The 12,515-nt window shown below is 52.2% G+C and overlaps 1 protein-coding gene across 3 annotated transcripts in view; it reads right to left on the bottom strand.

Moving 5' to 3' along the window:
• Nucleotides 1-2,731: 2,731 nt before the first annotated feature.
• The window catches only part of LOC105494603 (sodium/potassium transporting ATPase interacting 1), a 61,476-nt gene continuing 51,692 nt past the window's right edge, over nucleotides 2,732-12,515 (bottom strand). Inside the window, exons 2-7 of one of the 3 annotated variants that reach the window (XM_011763158.3) lie at nucleotides 11,077-11,214; nucleotides 8,298-8,378; nucleotides 6,851-7,048; nucleotides 5,497-5,557; nucleotides 4,827-4,908; nucleotides 2,732-4,679 (exon numbers count right to left, since the gene is read on the bottom strand). In XM_011763158.3, the coding sequence (XP_011761460.1) occupies nucleotides 4,670-4,679; nucleotides 4,827-4,908; nucleotides 5,497-5,557; nucleotides 6,851-7,048; nucleotides 8,298-8,378; nucleotides 11,077-11,214 (570 nt within the window). In that variant the 3' untranslated portion in view covers nucleotides 2,732-4,669. Of the gene's footprint in view, nucleotides 4,680-4,826; nucleotides 4,909-5,496; nucleotides 5,558-6,850; nucleotides 7,049-8,297; nucleotides 8,412-11,076; nucleotides 11,215-12,515 lie in introns of those variants that run through there. The other 2 variants (XM_011763161.2, XM_011763159.3) reach the window with 2 other exon arrangements.

Here is a 12,515-nt window from a genome sequence, read left to right as displayed (position 1 = left end):
AAACAGAAATAGGAAACGAATATGTTATCCACTGAAGCCTTCTCCAACCAATTCATCTCCAACTATTCTTACCCTGGCCACTATGTATTTTCCTACTTCCACCCTTTTGCTCATGCTGTTGCCTCTGCTGGGGCACTCAGATCTCTCTCCTGAGCTCCTGTTAACGATTGCCTTTCACTCTACTCTGTGCCCTCAGCATTGACTATCAGCAGATCAGAAGCTCCTTGGAGGTTCTGTGTCTGTGACTTGTTTTCCTCTGGACCCCATGGTCAGGAGTGGTCCACAGGTGTTTGCATAACTGACCTGGGGCGTCGTTATGTAAGGACTTCTGATTCTTACTTGCCAGCTGCATCAAGACCTGTCACCATGGAAGAAAAAGAGGAAGCTCCACAGAAATTATTGGGGGAAGAGTTCCAAGATTAAGTGAAAGAGGCCAGGTGTGGTGGCTTACTCCTGTAATCCCAGCATTGTAGGAGGCCAAGGCAGGTAGATCACTTGAAGTCAGGAGTTCGAGACTAGCCTGGCCAACATGGCGAAACCCCATCTCTACTAAATATACAGCACTCCAGCCTGGGCAACAGAGTGAGACACCATCTTAAAAATAAATAAAGAAATAAAAAAAAAAATACAAACATTAGCCAGGGGTGATGGCAGGCACCTGTAATCCCAGCTACTCATTAGGCTGAGGCAGGAGAATCGCTTGAACCCGGGATGTGGAGGTTGCAGTGAGTTCAGATTGCACTACTGCACTCCAGCCTGGGCGACAGAGTGAGACTATCTCAAGGGGGGGGAAAAAAGAAGCAGAGGGTCAAAGAGTAAGTAGAATACGTTGCCATTTGTGTGAAAAAGAAAAAAAAAATGTGTAATTTTGTTTGTTTTTGAGACAGTCTTACTCTGTTTCTCAGGCTGTAGTGCAGCAGCACAATCTCAGCTCTTACTGCAACCTCAACTTCTTGGGCTCAAGTGATCCTCCTGCCTCAGCCTCCTGAGCAGCTGGGACTAAAGGCATGTGCCACTCCATGCTCAGCTAATTTTTACTTTTTTTTTTTTTTTTTTAAGAAATGAAGTCTCCCTGTGTTGCCCAAGGTGAGTCTGGAACTCCTGGGCTTAAGCAGTCCTCCTGCTTCTGCCTCCGAAAGTGCTGGGATTACAAGCATGAGTCATCATGCCTGACCAAAAATTGTATAATTTAAAAAAGGCTGCCGGGCGCGGTGGCTCACGCCTGTAATCCCAGCACTTTGGGAGGCCGAGGCGGGTGGATCACGAGATCAGGAGATCGAGACCATCCTGGCTAACACGGTGAAACCCCGTCTCTACTAAAAATACAAAAAATTAGCCGGGCATGGTGGCGGCGCCTGTAGTCCCAGCTACTCGGAGGCTAAGGCAGGAGAATGGCGTGAACCCAGGAGGTGGAGCTTGCAGTGAGCCGAGATCGCGCCACTGCACTCCAGCCTGGGTGACAAAGCGAGACTCTGTCTCAAAAAAAAAAAAAAAAAAAAAAAAAAAAAAAAAAAAAAAAAGGCCTATCCTTGGAAAGATATGAAAAAAGGTATGAGTATATAATCCCACTGGGGGCCGGGCGCGGTGGCTCAAGCCTGTAATCCCAGCACTTTGGGAGGCCGAGATGGGCGGATCACAAGGTCAGGAGATCGAGACCATCCTGGCTAAAACGGTGAAACCCCGTCTCTACTAAAAAATACAAAAAACTAGCCGGGTGAGGCGGCGGGCGCCTGTAGTCCCAGCTACTCGGGAGGCTGAGGCAGGAGAATGGCCTGAACCCGGGAGGCAGAGCTTGCAGTGAGCTGAGATCCGGCCACTGCACTCCAGCCTGGGCAACAGAGCAAGACTCCGTCTCAAAAAAAAAAAAAAAAAAAACATCCCACTGGGACCTTCTGACTCCCGGACCTTATATACATATTACCTGTTCACCCACATACCCCCCGACACACAAATTAAAACATTCTAAATACTGATTCTTGGGCTGTATCCCCAGAAAAGTATCCAGGATATCAAAGGTTGGATGCAGGAACCTGTGTCTAAAGCACTGTGTGTCAGTTCATTCCACACCCGGAACTGAATTCTCAGGAAGAGCCAAGATGCAAAGGATATTTGGAAGCATAAACTTTAAATGCATTTTATCAGGAAAATAAGTAGGAAGATCTCTAAGGGATTATGAAGCCACATTTAGGAACCCACTGATTTTGTTTGACCTCTGCTTTTTTTTTTTTTTTTTTTTCCGGATAAGGATAGAGAGGGAGAGTGAGTTGCCTAAAGCTGCATACCCACACACCCACTCAGAGTCACAGGCCAGTGCCCCAGGATTTCTTTCTTCTTTCTTTTTTTGAGACGGAGTCTCGCTCTATCACCCAGGTTGGGGTAGAGTGGCGCCATCTGAGCTCTCCGCATCTCTGCTTCCCGAGTTCAAGTGATTCTTGTTCCTCAGCCTCCTGGGTAGCTGGGATTACAAGTGCCCGCTACCACCCCTGCCTAATTTGTGTATTTGTAGTAGAGACAGGGTTTCATCATGTTGGCCAGGCTGGTCTCGAACTCCCGACCTTCTGTGATCTGCCCACCTCAGCCTTCAAAAGTGTTGGGATTACAGGCATGAGCCACCGTGCCTGGCCACCCCAGGAATATTTGATAGCATCAACATCAAATCATCCCTGCCTGCCCTCGTGTAGGGACTTCTCACTTAGAAAGTTCTACAGACCCAACGGGCAGGACAGGAAGATAGAGAAGAAAACACCATCTTTAATCAACCCACCTGCACAGAAACCAGGAGAGCACTCCCCTCCTTGCAAGGTCCCAGTGAAAAGAGAACCCGGTCCCCTTGCAAAAACCATCTTATAAAAACAAAAGGCTTCAAAGCACCAGTGGCTGCACCCGTTGAGTAGAAAGGGGCCTGGGAGAGTGGGGTTGAGAGAAGTGGGGGCTGGAAGCAGGGCTGGCCCAGTGAACGGCAGCAGCTTAGCCTGAGGGAGCTGCCCCCCTCTTGAGCTGTACCCAGCAGCTAGGAGCTCCATGCCTGTGGGGGCCAGAGGAACTCCTGGGGCTGGCTGCTTGCAGTTGGGATGGTGGGGTGGGGTTGTCAGCCTTGCTCAGGATATTTTGGCCGTAGAGAGTAGGGAATGATAGATTGGAGGGTAGTGGGCGAGGAGCGAAGTGGTCACCAGACAGGCTCAGGTGTGCAAACCATACGCACCATCTGGGTGTCCCCCCAGTTCCTCCATGCCTCCTGCCCTCCTTTCTAACCCAGGGCCACACCTCTTTCACAGATGAAATGCTGAGGCCTGATCCTCTGATCTATGGACACACCAGGCAGTGTGTGGGATGCAGGGTCCTCAGGAGTGTCTGTGGAGGGAGGTGGGGAAAGTGTTCTCGCCTCTACTTGCCCCCAAGGAAGGGTGAGGGTGCTGGCAATCCTGACTCCCCCACTACTCACACCCCCATCTGCCCCTTCAGAACTCCTTGTGGGCTTGTTAGAGGAGGCTTCTGGCCATTGAATTGGTTGTAAACGCTGGTGATCTGTAAACACTGGAGTCTGGGCAGCGCTGACCAGCATTGCTCCCCTCTGGAACCACAAGCCTTCCAACTGGTGAGGTGGATGGAGCCATCAGGGGTGAGTGGAGTTGTGGAGGGGATGGGGATACAGTAGAACCAGCCTCAGGGACCTGGAAGGGGGTGGGGTGACTGAGTTGGGGCCCTACTTTCCTGGAGGAGAGAGCTTGAAAGATTTGCCAAGGGTGGACAGTGGCTGAGCGTAGGAAGGCTTCTCTGTGGGTGGGGCTGAATTTAGGGCTCTGTCCATCCGGTTCCCAATAAGAGAACGAATGGGTATATTGCTTTAAGAGAGGCATTGGCAAGTGGTGGCGGTGGTGTATGAATATGGTGGAGACCACATGGGTCCAAGCTGGAGGGGGGCTTGAAATTGAACTCAGAGAGCAGACGTGGGTTTTACAGTCAGAAACTGCAGAAAGTACACTGTGTTCAAGGCCCACTTCCACCAAAAATCTAGCTGTGTGGCCTCAAGCAAATTGCATCTCTGGGCCTCAGTTTTAATGTACTGCAAAATGGGAATTTTAATCCCAGTCTAGCTCAGGGAATTGAGTTAAATGAGAAGTCTAAAAGAGTCCATTTGCTAAGGAATTAATCACTTGAGGAGGGGAAACCGAGGCCCAGAGAGGGCAAGGGCTTAGCCAGACATCACAGTCAGTGTTGGACCTGCGATTAGAACCCAGGACTCCTGCTCCTAGTTCAGAGTAGCTTTCCCCAGAGCTGGTGAGTGAGTGTGGTGGGATGGGATGGGTGTGATGTCCTGCTGTTTTTGGACAGGGGGGCAGGATGCTGGGTGAAGGGTGAAAGAGAGGCTGGAGAAGAGAGGAAGGCCCCAGCTCACGCCAAGGCTGAGATTAAAAACAAATAAACAAACAAAAAACCCGCGGTGCCCCTCCCCCGCCCCGCCCCACTCCTCCGAAGTCCGGGCTGCGAAGAGCCAAGGCCAAGTCCAAGTCCAAATCCGCGTCTCCAGCTGCAGACCCGGGGGCCGGCGCAGGCTGCAGTGAGCGCGTGGGCCACCAGGGGGCGCGCCTGCGCCTTGGCCTGAGCCCAAGGCAGCTGCGGTCAGTCCAGGGGCCCAAGGCGAGGCGCCAAGGTGGGCGCGGGGCAGAGGCTACCCCGACCTGCGGGAAACAAAGGCAGGTTAGGGACAGTGGACCTCAAAAGTATGGGGTCGGAGAGACCCGGTTGCCCTGCCCACTCCTCCGTCCCCTCCTTTTCGCAACCCCGACGCCCGGGCCTCCCCAAGCCAGCAGGGCGCCGTGACCCACGTGTACAGAGGCTGCAGCTGTAAATGCGACGTCTTCTGGGGCGCCTGGTATCCGTAGGAGTCAAAGCCGCCGATGAAGTCAACTGCGGAAGCGGGGCGGCGCGTGTTAGAGTTCAGCGGCGGGGTGAGGGGAGGGAGACTGGGTCCTGAAGGTGGGGAATCTGAGGGCAGGACCCCCACCTGAGGAAGCGGAGCCACAGAAACCGTGAGGAGGGGAGGAGCGAGGGTCAGACCCCGTGCAGGGCCTGGGGCGGGGCTTCGGCTGGACCCTGAGGGATGGGCCTCTGGGGGTCTGGAGGCAGCGGGGCCGGGCCAGCGGAGGGTCAGGCCCCAATCCTTAAGGCTTGGGCCTGGGAGGCCGGGCGGTCCTATGAGAGAGAAGGCTCTTGGGGGCGGGGCTCGAGCCTCTAAAGGGGACAAGACCTCTGATGAGGTCCACGTGGAGCGAGATTGGGGAAAGGCGGTGCTGGGGCCAGGGACTGGGCACCTGGACGTCTGGACCCCAGCCCGGAACGGGCTGGTATTCAGAGCCTTCCACACCAGCCGCCTCTTCCCCTCGAAAGGGGCCAGTGACTTGGGCTCCCTCCCGCCACGGCCCGTCACAGGCCTCTGTCCAGGGTGCTGAAGGTACGGGGCAAGATTCCCCTCTTCCCTAGGGGCGCCTTACTCACAGCTGTCCTCCTCCTCCAGGAACACTTTGCTCACGTAGCAGGCGAACACGAAGCCGAACAGCTGGGAGTGGAGGTGACACGTCAGGGAGGGAAGGAGGAGTGGGAACCTCTTCCTCCACCCCCTGCAGGGCCCTGTACGCCCTGACTGGCAAGGGAGGAGGCATGCCAGGATGAAGGCAAACCCGTAACAACTTCCAGTTAAATGTTTTCACCTTAAAGTCAAACATACATGGTTTAACTCTTCTGAAAGTGTGACTTGAGGCAAATAATCATTTTACCTCTTTGAGCCTCAGTTTTCCCAGTTGGACTTATGGTGTGTTAAGAAGAAAGAGGATTATGTGACTTTGTGGGTACAAAGTGCCTAGGACAGGGCTGGCCCTTCTAGAAACAGGAACTACTCCTATCTTGGAGTTAGTTTCTTCTTTCTTTCTTTCTCTTTCTTTCTTTCTTTCTCTCTTTCCTTCTTTCTTTTTCTTTTTCTTGTTTCTTCCTTCTTTCCCTCCCTCCCTCCCTCCCTTCCTTCCTTCCTTCCTTCTTTCTTTCAGACAGGGTCTCACTCTATCACCCAGGTTGGAGTGCAGTGATGCAATCATGACTCACTTCAGCTTCAACCTCCTGGGCTCAAGCGATCCTCCTGCCTCAGCCTCTCAAGTAGCTGGCTTTGTAGGCATGAGGCACCACGCCCACTGGGGTCACTTTTTTATTCTCACAACTCTGAGGCTGGTATTGTCATTCCTTTTTGTGAATAAGGAAACAAGCTCCAAGAAGGCAGGTGACTTGTCCAAAGTCACGCAGTGGGTGTATTGAGCATTTAAACCCAGGATTGATTCATAGTCTGATGCCTCATCCTATTCACTAAACCTGTTCACTCCCTGCATAGGCGCTGGGGCAGGGGTGAGGGAAGGTGGTACAGGATATGGAAACAGATGCAGACAAAAGGACAGACAGGTGGAAAACCTAGGTTTATCCCCCCCCCTTTTTTTTTTTTTTTTTTTTTTTTTAAGGAGTTTCCCTCTTGTTGCCCAGGCTGGAGTGCAATGGTGCAATTTTGGCTCACTGCAACCTCCACCTCCCGGGTTCAAGCGATTCTCCTGCCTCAGCCTCCCGAGTAAGCGGGATTACAGGCATGTGCCACCACACCTGGCTAATTTTGTATTTTTAGTAGAGACGGGGTTTCTCCATGTTGGTCAGGCTGGTCTTGAACTCCTGACCTTAGGTGATCCGCCCGCCTCGGCCTCCCAAAGTGCTGGGATTGCAGGTGTGAGCCACTGTGCCCGACCCATCATCCCCTCTTAACTAGAGCTAAAGAAAGGGATCGGGAAGTGTGTGTAGGGTGGGAGACAGAAGGACTCACTGCCAGGAAGATCTGCAGGGCGCTGCTGAGGGCTTCAATGTAGGGATAGTCAAGCAAGCAGCCAGTGACAGAGATGACATGGTGGTCCTCCAGAGCCAGGCGGGAGTTCAGAACAGGTGTCACCAGGCAGCCTGGTCCATTCTCCATCCACCAGGAGCGGTGCAGGGATGTGTTGAAGGTCATGATGAAGTCCCGGTCCTGGGGGCAAAGGAGCCTGGGATACCGAATGTGAGGGAGAGGGAGGGGGGAGCTACTCCCCCAGCCCAGGGAGACTTCATATTGATGGGTAAAGGGATTCAGGGAGTCTGCACCTGCAAGTCCATATTTGGCCAACAGGTGGCACTTGATGACCACACAGGCCTCACTCTTTTCTCATTGAGATGGGAAGGGGTTTGTGTGGACTCACAGGGGCCACAGAATTTTCAGAGCTGGAAGGAACATTAACAATTTCCCAGCCACAGGTGAAATCCTCAGTACAGGCCCCTTCACAGCCCATTCAGTCTCTCCACTGCTCCCACTGTGTGCGACCCTGGGCGAACCTCTCCTTTGGGGCCTCAGTCTCCGCATTTGTTAAATGGAGAAGGGCTGGCCTAGATTGGAAGTTCTTACCCAGGGTGTGCACCCAGGTGCCCATCCATGCAGTCACTCATTCAGCAGGTAAATACTCACTGCCTGCCGACCAGGGGCCAAGCACTCAGATGTGCGATCTTATTTTATCCCCTCAGCAACCACATGAAGTTGCAGTTGCTTTATGTCCACTTACTAGATGAGGAAACTGGGGCTCAGACAGGATCGGCCCCTTGCCCAGGGTAATATAGCTAGAAGCTTTCAGAGCTGGGATTGGAACCTAGCAGGGTCAAACTACAAAGCCAATGCTCTTAAATTCACATATTTTGTCTCCTTTATATCTAAAAATAGAAGTCGTGTCTCTCTGGGCTTGCTCTTATTCAAGTGAAACAGTCCTACTTTCTTCAGCAGTTCTTCGTGTGACATGGTCTGCTCAGTCTTCCCTAAACAAACTCTAGTCTCTTTCCCTTCTGAAAAATATTGATCAGAATTAGAGCCAAATCTTTGTGATCTAAGCAGTACAAAGCATGTGGCATTTTCACCTCCCTTGCTCTGAATACTCTACCTCTATTAGTGGGGCCTAAGAGTAGCTTTCTGGGCTACCACATACTGTTGGTTTTTACTGAGCTTGTGATCAACTGGGACCCCTGGCTCATCTTCACATGGGCTGCTCTTCAGCCTTATCTGCTCCATCATTGTGTTTGAGGTAGCCAGAAATGGATTGGTAGGTGGAAAATGGGGCACACAGATTATTTGGGCGTGTAAGGAGAGGGAGGCTTCTTCAAGACATGATGCTCTGGTCCTATAACACAATACCCTTGGGGCAGGGGATGGGAATGGTCAGGTTCTGCCCTATGGCACTGCCAGGCCTGAGGCTTACCTGGGACAGTTGTCCAACCTCCAAGTAGAAGCAGATGATAAACGCATTCCAGCCAACCCAGAGCACCAGCCAGGCTGCATACTGGGGAAAGCAGAGGTGGGATCAGGGTGGGGCCTGGGGAGTGGGGTAGGGGGAGTGTCAGTGGAGACAGAGCTCAGGGATGAGGAGATCTGGGCAGGGGAAATTATGAGAATACCTCACTTAGAGAGCACAGTGTAGCCTACAAATCATTTACACACCCATCAGGCCTTACAACAGCCCTGCAAGGTTAGCACTGCCCTCTCTTTAGAGAAAACTAATTTAAAGCTGAAAGGAAGTTTAAGCTTTCCAAGATCACACAGCTAGGAGGAGGTAGGGCTGCCACTCAAATCCAAGTTCTCTGCTAGCTAATCCCATCCACTCTGCTAACAACATCCTCTAGACCAGCTGTCTCTAGAATACTGGAATCATTCAAGGATGTTTGTCAAAAATGCAGATTCTGGGGTCCTACCTCTAGACCTACTGATTCCGAATTTCTAGGGATGCTGTTTAAAAGCTGTTTAAGCAATCCCTAGGGGATTGTAACTCGGATGACCCTTTCAGAAACATGTTCCAGGTGGTAAGCCACTAGAGGGCGAGGACTTTGCCTGCCTGGCTCACCACTGCAATGCCAATGCCTAGCACAGAATAGCTGGATGAACCCGTTAAGACTATAGGAAATGGGCCAGGTGCAGTGGCTCATACCTGTAATCCCAGCACTTTGGGAGGCTGAGGTGGGCAGATCACTTGAGCCCAGGAGTTCAAGACCAGCCTGGGCAACATGGAGAAAACCCATCTCTTAAAAAAAAAAAAGAGGCCAGGCACAGTGGCTCACGCTTGTAATCCCAGCACTTTGGAAGGCCGAGGTGGGCAGGTCATCTGAGTTCGGTAGTCTGAGACCAGCCTGACCAACATGGAGAAATCCTGTCTCTACTAAAAATACAAAATTAGCCAGGCGTGGTGGCGCATGCCTGTAGTCCCAACTACTCAGGAGGCTGAGGCAGGAGAATCGCTTGAACCTGGGAGGTGGAGGTTGTGGTGAGCTGAGATCACACCACTGGACTCCAGCCTGGGCAACAAGAGTGAAACTCCATCTCAAAAAAAAAAAAGTCTTAATTATTATTATTATTTTTTTTAGGCAAAATCTCAGTCTGTCACCCAGGCTGGAGGGCAGTGGATGCTGGGAACTTCAGACCAAAAGAGACAGGAGGTTATCCTGCAGCCTTTTTCCTGAGTATGAGTGTGACATCTTCTCACATGGCTGTGGCTGGAGTCTGGATATAAGGGAACCAGGGGAGGTGGAGGCAGGATCATGGATGGGGCCTGGAGAAAGGCTGGGGTGAGCAGACGACAGTGAGGCCCCAAGCATAGAAAGGGAGTCCAGCCTGGGCCCTGGATGCCCTCACTCTGTCACTTTCCTCCTTCCCCTCCTTGCTCTGTAAATTGTACCTGAATGACACAGGTGGATCTGCCCTGCTCCAGCAATCTTTCCATCTGTCTGGAGGGAGAGGGCTGGGATGGGAGGGACTGGGAGCTGCATTGCTAGGGCAACACCGAGGCCCCTGGGCCCCTCAGTTCTCCCACATCCCGAATGTGGCCACCTCTGGGGAGAACAACATTCCACCCACGGCAGTGAGCTGGAAAGGAGGTTAGGGTAGATTTGAGAGCTGGATGCTGCTACCCAAGTCCTGTGCCTGCAATTCTAGTGGCTGTCAGCTGGCAGACAGTGTTGTTGACAGTGGTGCCTGGGGCTTCCCTGAGAACTGGAGAGAAGGGTTCTCTTACGTCAGATGAGAGAGAGCCTTGTTAGGGTCCTGTTCACCTGGCTTCTGGGAGCTGAGCCTGCGGAGGTGGGGAAAGAAGTCCTAGAATGAGTGTGCGTGGGCTCTGGAGGCAGCGTGACATTGCATGTCATTGTGATTGCAGGTGTCAAGCATGTATGCAGTAAATCTAGTGAAAAGCCTTTTCGCTCAAGAGAGCCATGTGAAGAGGTCACTGAGGAACAGCAGGCAATACGGGTGAATCTAGCTGAAAGCAGGAGTTTGACAGAGACCATTAGGGACCAGGACTTGGGAAGAGGCTGTCGGGGAGGAGGAGAGAGACCCAGACTCCTGGGACTGGAGCGCAGGGAGGCACTGACCTCAAAGCCACACTAGCTGCTCCAGACCACATCCTTGATGTACACTGGGCAGGACAGACAAATGCCAAGCCTTCCTGAAGCTTCCTGAGAAACTAAATAAGATGAAACCCACCCCTCCTGTGTCCCTGCGCCCGTCCCTCGGCTTAGTGAGGGCGTGTAGTGCCGTGGCAGGAGCCTTCACTGTAGATCTGATGTTCTAATCCTGCCTTGCTTTCATTAGCTGTGTGACCTTAGGAAGACTCACAACCTTTCTGAGCTTCAGTTTCCTCATCTGGAAAACGGAGCTGGTAAGGTCTGCCTCACAGGGCTACTGCAGACATGAGATGAAGCACGTGAAATTTAGCAGCGTGCCTGGCACATGCCAGGCACTCACTACATGATCCATTTTGTTTATATTTGGATTATTTCCCTAAAAAATTCTTCAGGAAAAAAAAAAACCACCCTGTCTCCTCTGAGCAAAGAAGCACTGGGCTGTGCACATTCACCCCATCTTGCTTTGGGTGGAGCCAAGACCAGTGCCCCAGTGTTGGGAGGCAGTTCTGGTTTTGAGGAGCAGGGAGGGGTGGAGTGGGCAGGGGTGAGGAGAGGAGTTGGCTTGGGAAGGGGCTAGGTGAGCCGTACCAGGATGAGGTACCGGGATCGGTACTGCACGGTGCCAAAGATGCCCAGGATGACTGCCATGATGTGCAGGAAGTTGGCTAGGATGGGAGCCCACTGGTAGCCCAGGAAGTCAAAGATCTGCCGCTCCAGCGCAGCCACCTGTGGAAGAGACAGGCTGAGGCCACAGTCATCCCCTGAAAGGGAAGGACAGGGATTCCTGCTTGACCTTGGGGAGCAGGTGGCACCAGTTACCATGGTGATGAGGCGTAAGTCTCAGAACCATCCAGTCCTTCACTACCAAAGGGATGCTGGGGGTCCTTAAGCCTGGTCATTACTTTGGGATGGGCTGAAAGGTGATAGGAGCCAGGATGCAGAATACCTTCCTCCCCACCAAGAGGCCCTTCCCTCTAGCAGCTCAAGCTCCTGCATCTACTCCGTGTGGGGAAGACAGTGGGGTCAGAATCCAGACTGTCACTCCAAGCCTTGGAGGGCAGGGAAGTCCTGGAGCCACAGTTACCTCTTCCAAGGATCCCTATCTGCAGCTTGCCCTGGCCCATGACATCCATGGGCTACAGAGAAGAAAATGCTTTTCACTCCCCTTCCCTGAGGGAGTTGGAATATATTGCAAAATTGGCCTCAAATCCTCCTCTTCCTGTTTCCATGCTCTTCCGTAGTGCCCTTCTACACTAATGCTGTGCTTGGCCACGCGACTTGCTTTGCCTAAAGGGACTTTGTCAAACACGATGCAAACGTGTTTGAAAAAGGCTTGAAAAATGCATGAGTCCAGTCTGGGCATCATGGTGAAACCCCGTCTCGACAAAAAATACAAACCATTGCCAGGTGTGGTGGTGTGCGCCTGTAGTCCCAGCTACTCGGGAGGCTTAGGTGAGAGAATTGCTTGAGCCCAGAAAGCAGAGGTTGCAGTGAGCCAAGATCATGTCACTGCACTCCAGCCTGGGCGACAGAGTGAGACCCTGTCTCAAAAAAAAAAAAAAAAAAAGAAAAAAAATGGGTGTGCTTTGGAGCTTGCCCACTTGCTTCACTTGTAACAAGACCACCTTGTGAACAAGCCCCAGCTGACCTGCTGGAGGATGAGAGGCTGCGGGGAGGAGAGTGAAGGCACCCCAGCTGACAGCCCATCAGCCATCAGCCATGTGAGCAAGGCCATGCTAGATCACCCTGGATCACTAGCTGACCAGAGACACATAGCCCAGACCAGAAGAATCTCCCAGCTTTCCCACAGAATCATGAACTAAATAAAATGGTCGTTTATTTTTTATTTCTAAATATTTATTATCATTATTTTTAAACAGAGTCTTGCTCTGTCACCCAGGCTGCAGTGCAGTGGGGCTATCTCAGCTCACTGCAACCTCCGCCTCATGGGTTCAAGCAATTCTCCTGCCTCAGCCTCTTGAGTAGCTGGGACCACAGGCACCTGCCCTCATACTCAGCTAATTTTT

Source organism: Macaca nemestrina, chromosome 1 (genome assembly GCF_043159975.1).
Source record: "Macaca nemestrina isolate mMacNem1 chromosome 1, mMacNem.hap1, whole genome shotgun sequence".
NCBI classification, from domain to species: domain Eukaryota; kingdom Metazoa; phylum Chordata; class Mammalia; order Primates; family Cercopithecidae; genus Macaca; species Macaca nemestrina.
Note: the sequence above shows the minus strand (reverse complement) of the source record. Positions and strands in the feature narration are given on the sequence as shown.